Genomic DNA, 5,529 nt, shown 5'->3' with positions numbered 1-5,529 from the left:
CTCTTCGAGGATCGACAGCGTGCGCGTAATGATCTCGAGCTGGCCGACAATGTGATCGAACGTCGCGCTGAGGTTCTCGGGTAGCCGGGCGTCAGAACTCGGTGGCTTGGACGACACCACGTGTCGACTCTCGTCCTTGCGCTCGTTTGCCGTTGGCATCTCGTACACAACGCCGTTCTGATCATAGAGGTGGTTGCTACTGTGGTGGTGGTGCTGGTTGTTGTTGCTGGTCGGCGTCCTGGGCTGTTGGTAGGTGCTGGCGTCTTTGGGGATACCGGCGTCGCGGGGCACAGGGTCGTACCGGATCGCGGATGGGTTGCAGAAATCATGCGAGTTGTTTTGAATCGAGATCGGCACCGGAGGCGGCGCGTACACTGGTGTCTCCCGTGCCCTGGCCACGCGGGGCGGCGACTGCCGACGCGGAGAGTACGGCGGCGCCTTCACCGTGGCTTCCGGTGGCGCGTGACGCAGCACGTGCGACTTGGGCAGCGCCTGCGGATACTGCGGCTCGTGCGCGTGCAGGCACTTGTCCAAGTCCGTGTCCCACACCATGACGAGCGCGTCGACACCGCCCGACGCGGTGCTCTTGCCGTCGGGCGAGAAGGCGGCGGCGTTCACTGCGCCTGTGTGCCCGTGCATTGTGTAGAGGAGATGGCCTTCGCGGATGTCCCATAGCTTGATCGTGCCATCGACCGACGTCGAGAGGCAGTAGTACCCGTTCGGATGAAAGTCCAAGCCCGTCACGTTGCCTTCGTGGGCGGGGTAGTGCTGGATCAGCTTCTGGGATCGAATGTCCCAGAGGTTCATGCTGTGGTCGTAGCTGCAGGCGCCGACCGTCGTGCCTACGCAAATGGCACGGACGTCACAAGACGCGAGTAGTATCGAGTCTCGCACCATCCGGGTGGAAGCGAACGGCGTTGATGATACCGCTATGGTCATAGAACGTTGTGATGCAGTTGCGGGTCGCCTTGTCCCAGAGCTTGACCGTCTTGTCGTCGCTGCCAGAACTAAATGGCGGCATGAAGACGCGGTACAACGCAAGCGCAGGCGTACATGAGGAGGCGCGCGTCCGGGCTAAAGCGCGCCGAGCGCACCCAGTTGCTGTGGCCATTCCACGAGCACACAAAGCGGCGCGTCGGAAGCGACCACATCTTGATCGACTTGTCATCCGACGCCGTGAGGAGCTCGGTCGAGTCGTACGAGAAGGCAACGCTGCGCACGCCGCCGACGTGGCCTTTCAGCGTGTGCGATTCGCCTTTGACCGTCGGCGTCCATAGGCGCACGGTGCGATCTTGGGACCCGGACGCGAGGAGCTCGCCCGACGGCGCAAACTGCACGTCAAAGACCGGCCCCTTGTGACCGAGGAAGCGGAAGGCGCGGACCTGCGGCTTGAAATTCCAGACCATGACGGAGCAGTCCATGGCGCCAGAGGCTAGCTGCCGCGCCTGCGGGCCGTACGCCAAGGCGGCGACGCCCGACTTGTGGCCGCGGAACGTGCGCTGGAGCGACGGATCCATCGCGTGAGCGAGATATCCAAAGTCGGTTTTTCGAAGCCGATTTGTATTTTTATGCACTTTAATACAAATATCAAGTATAACAATATACTGCATTGCCGAGCGGCTATAATTCCGGCTGCTCTAACCGGTTTGATGGTATTTTCGGCATAGAGCGTAAAATCGGCATTGAAGCAAGCCCGTTGCAAGATCTCAGATGCGTATCAAGCTTCAATATTAAGCTGCTAGGACCCTGGGGAGCAGTCTCTTAGCCGTTAGTGTGGATGCCTTCAAAGAGCTTATACACCGGTTGGCACCGGATATCGATAGCGACAGCTAGGTGTGGAACTCTCTACTCTCATGATGATTGCAGCCTTTGAAGAGTCATCAATCATACAGACTATAACGGGATCGTTTGAGCTGCTAGGTCCGTGCCAGTGTCCGCATCGGCACGACATTGCTTCTGTCGTTGAAATGCACCGTATTGTACTGTACTTGGTATCTCCAGGAAGAGTGGTTGGTTGGAGGGCAAAAACATTGCACCAACCGGGAATCGAACCCGGGGCATCTGAATGGGAACCAGATATTTTACCACTAAACCATTGGTGCTTTCTATATTTGCCACGAAGCCCCGAAGTCTCCACCCGAGTACCACTCTTCTGTTCCAAATGGTTGCTACCCGTACGTCCTCCGCCAACGCCCAAGCCTCCAACGCTGCTGCCGCCACCACTGCTGCTGCTAACACCACTGCTACTGCCGACACCGCTGCTGCTGCCACAGACACCGATGCTGCTACGGTCGGTATCGCCGCTGCTGCTGCTACAGCCACCGCTGCTGCTTCGGTCGGTATCGCCGCTGCTGGCGCCGTTGCCGACCGTCCTGCCGCCGCTGGATCTCGTGCCGCTGCTCGCGCTGACTTGGCCGCGGCCAAGACCGCCGAAGCTGCCGCCAAGGCCCTCTATGCTGCCGCTCTTGATGCCGTCACTGACACGGCTGGCACCATCGACGACGGTGCCTCTTTGGGTCGTGTGTCTGACGCCAAGCGCGCCCGTGATCTCGCCATCCTTGCCACGGTTGCTGCGGAACACAACTTCGCCGCTACTGCCGAGACGGACTCGGCCGAGGCCACGGTCGCTTCCTCGTCGACCGCTGCTGCGACGGTCACGGCGGCCGCCCGGGATGCGGCCGACCTTCGTGCTTTCGTCGAAACTGGCCGCCTCGCCTCGACGCGCGCTGAGCCTGCCTCTTCTTCTGGTGCGGCTTCTCGCTCGACGGACACCTCGTACGACGCGGACTTCCCGGCGACGCTTGGCGGCTCCGCGCCGACGTCGGCCGCTGGTGGTGTGTACGCCGCGCGCGCCGCTGACCGTGCTGCTGCCTCGCGTCGCGACGCCGCTGCTTCTGGCGCCGGTGCACAGCGCAACCCCGTGCTGGTCTCGACCCGGTTCGCCCTCTCGGGCTCGGACGAAGCTGCTGTGATGGCCATTCATCGCGTGCGCCCGCTGACGTACGCAGAAACGCGCCCGTATACCAAGCACAGCACGCAGCCAATCGTCGCGAAGCTCTCCATTCATTGGCCCGATCACTCGACTACGATTTCGGACAAGGACCTAATCGACTCGCTCTTTTCCGAGAACCAATCGCTGGGCTTGGCGCGCGATCTTGCGAACATTACCAAGGTCGAGCGGCACCTCAGCGCCTCCCAGTCGGTCATCAAGCTCGGCGTTACCTGCCTCGAGTCGGCGCGCCGTCTCACGGGTGCCGAGATTACGCTCAAGGTCCGGCTCGCGGCTGCCAGCAACAGTCCCAACCAGCGCCGTACGACGTCGCTGCGCAAGTTCATCCTCCATGCGCCATCGCAGCTCGCCGACTTTGGTATGGAGGTCCCGGGCCTCTGCCTTTCCGAAGCCGACGAGGCGAAGCTCCATGACACGCTCGCGCACTGCGAGCGGCGGTTTGTCATGTTTAGCTACGCGACGGTCCTCGGGTCGGTTGGCACGTCCAGCGACCGTGCTCTCTTTGTGTTTTCGGGCCCGTCGGTGCCCACGCTCTTCAAGGACGCGGACGGCCAGTTGGTCGGCACGCTCGTGTTCAAGGGCCGTCGTTATGCCATGTTTCCCACGGTGGACGTCGGTCCTCGCGCGCGCGACTCCACCCTCAACATCGACGTCCTCGCCGGCCAGCGCCTGCGAGAGCTTAACGCTGCTGCTGTCGAGCGCAGCGCTGCTGATTCACGTGCCGCGGTGGGCGCGCGCCTTGCCGGCGGCGCGGCCGTGGCTGGCGCCGCCTCGTCGTCTCGTGAGACGACGACGGGGGCCACTGCGGCGCGGGCCTCGACTCGTTCGGCTACTGTCGCTGCCGCTCGTCAGGAGGCACCTGCCGCTGAGTTTGTTACCAAGAAGTCCAAGGCGGCGCAACGCGCCGAGAAGAAGAAGTCTCGTGACGCCTCGCCCGCCCGTGCCCAGAAGCTCCAAAAATCGGTGACGGGTACACCGGTCACCACGGTCAACCCGTTTGAGGTGCTCCGAGAACGCTGGGCGGTCAACACCGTCTTCACCGAAGCGTACAAGACGGCGTCGGGTGCTTCCGTCCCGACCAACGTCCGTCTCTCGGTCGTCCCACTCGCCGATTTCCCGATCCGCGACACGACGGATCTCGTCATCTCGACGGCCAAGGTTGACGCACTTGTCCCAAAGGTCACGTCGGTACCCCTCGATGCTCTTCTTGCCGAGTTTGCCGCGGCTGACGCGAAGCTTGCCGAGGAACGGGCGCGTAGCGTCGTGGTGCTGGAGAGCTCCACGACGTTGCCCGTCGCCGAGTTCCGCACATGCATCCAGTCGTCCAAGATCGAAACCATCTGCAGCCACCTCGTGACTCAACCCCTCCGCTGCGCCACGACTCTTCGCCGGATCCATGACCTCCACCCCAGCGAGTTTGTCCACCTTGTCCGTATGTGGGTCCTGCACCGTATGGCTGCGGCGGCACACGGCGGCGGCCCGGGCTTCGTGAACGCTTTCACGGCGATCCTTGAGGGCGTCCAGGCCAAGTGGGACGCGCTGGAGGCCATGTTTGCTGCCGAATCGTTCACTGAGCGTACGACGACGCGCACGTACAGTGATGACGCGGGCATGGAGCACCCGTTCTCTGCGATCCAGCTCGAGATGACGGCCGCGGTGACCGAGCTGCTCCTCATGACCCACGCTCCCGAGTTCTTCTCCTCGGATGCGGCTATTATGGCACTGCTTGGCACGGGTCTCGGCGCGATCGCCACGGTGCACAGTACGCGCCTCCTCTCGACCGCGACTTTGATGGCGCTGCTGCATACCACGACGCTTGGGGCGCATCTGCGCACCATTGCGATGCGGTGGTTTGACGACGCGTCCCTCTTTCGCCGCGCGTTTGTGCACGCCAAGGGCTTGCACGATGCGTCGGACCTCGTCTTGTCGGACCGGAAGCAGACGATGCTCGACCTCAACGACGTCTTCTTGATTGAAGCCGACCTCTACGCCGAGGGCGACGTCATGGGGGGGCCGGGTGACGGCAGTCAGTACTAAAGTCCTCTCACCGGACGTGCTCGGCCCGACGCCGAGCCTCTCTGTCACCACCATCAATCTCAACACCCTGCGCGACAACGGACATGGCGTCGCCAAGGAGCTCCGCACCCCGACCCCGTGCTTCCTCATGCAAGAGACTCGTCTCTCGCACGCGCAGCAGCTCGACACGTTCGAGTACCACCTCGAGAATGAAGTGGGCCTCCTCAAGTCGAAATTATTTATCTCGGACCACCGTATGCATGCTCTGGTACCGTCCCAATCGCGCAGCAGCGGCGTTGCCAGCTACTTTCACGAGTCGTGGCCGGGCTACGACGGGCTTCGCCACCTCGCGGATCTCGATGTCCCGGGCCGGTACCTGGTTGTCCGCACCGAGTGGGACGGTCGGCCGGTGTACGTCCACAACGTCTACGCGCCTGTGCGGCCGGAAGAGCGCGGCGCGTTTTACCGCCAGCTGCCGCGCGACTTTGAGGAGACGAGCCTCC

At 62.7% G+C, this 5,529-nt stretch overlaps 2 protein-coding genes and 1 non-coding gene across 3 annotated transcripts in view; 1 reads left to right on the top strand and 2 right to left on the bottom strand.

The window, feature by feature from the left end:
• SPRG_20731 (hypothetical protein) overlaps positions 1-1,517 on the bottom strand; it is a gene marked incomplete at both ends in the record, with an annotated part of 1,768 nt that extends 251 nt beyond the window's left edge. Inside the window, 3 exons of the mRNA XM_012348632.1 lie at positions 62-842; positions 895-1,007; positions 1,054-1,517. Coding sequence (XP_012204022.1) covers positions 62-842; positions 895-1,007; positions 1,054-1,517 — 1,358 coding nt within the window. The remainder of the gene's footprint in view (positions 1-61; positions 843-894; positions 1,008-1,053) is intronic.
• A 514-nt stretch (positions 1,518-2,031) lies between these two features.
• On the bottom strand, positions 2,032-2,102 carry SPRG_30120. The gene has a single exon. It is a non-coding gene; the product is annotated as a tRNA-Gly (tRNA).
• A 177-nt stretch (positions 2,103-2,279) lies between these two features.
• SPRG_09156 (hypothetical protein) lies at positions 2,280-5,515 on the top strand (the record flags this gene model as incomplete). The annotated part of the gene is made up of 4 exons (XM_012348593.1): positions 2,280-2,390; positions 2,426-5,040; positions 5,084-5,437; positions 5,476-5,515. 4 exons carry the CDS (start codon positions 2,280-2,282, stop codon positions 5,513-5,515), a joined length of 3,120 nt encoding a protein of 1,039 aa, XP_012203983.1.
• Between the last annotated feature and the right edge of the window lie 14 nt (positions 5,516-5,529).

This window comes from Saprolegnia parasitica (assembly GCF_000151545.1).
Source record: "Saprolegnia parasitica CBS 223.65 unplaced genomic scaffold supercont2.45, whole genome shotgun sequence".
In the NCBI taxonomy this organism is placed as follows: Eukaryota; Oomycota; class Saprolegniomycetes; order Saprolegniales; family Saprolegniaceae; genus Saprolegnia; species Saprolegnia parasitica.
The sequence above is the reverse complement of the archived record's forward strand: the minus strand, read 5'-3'. Positions and strand labels throughout refer to the sequence as shown.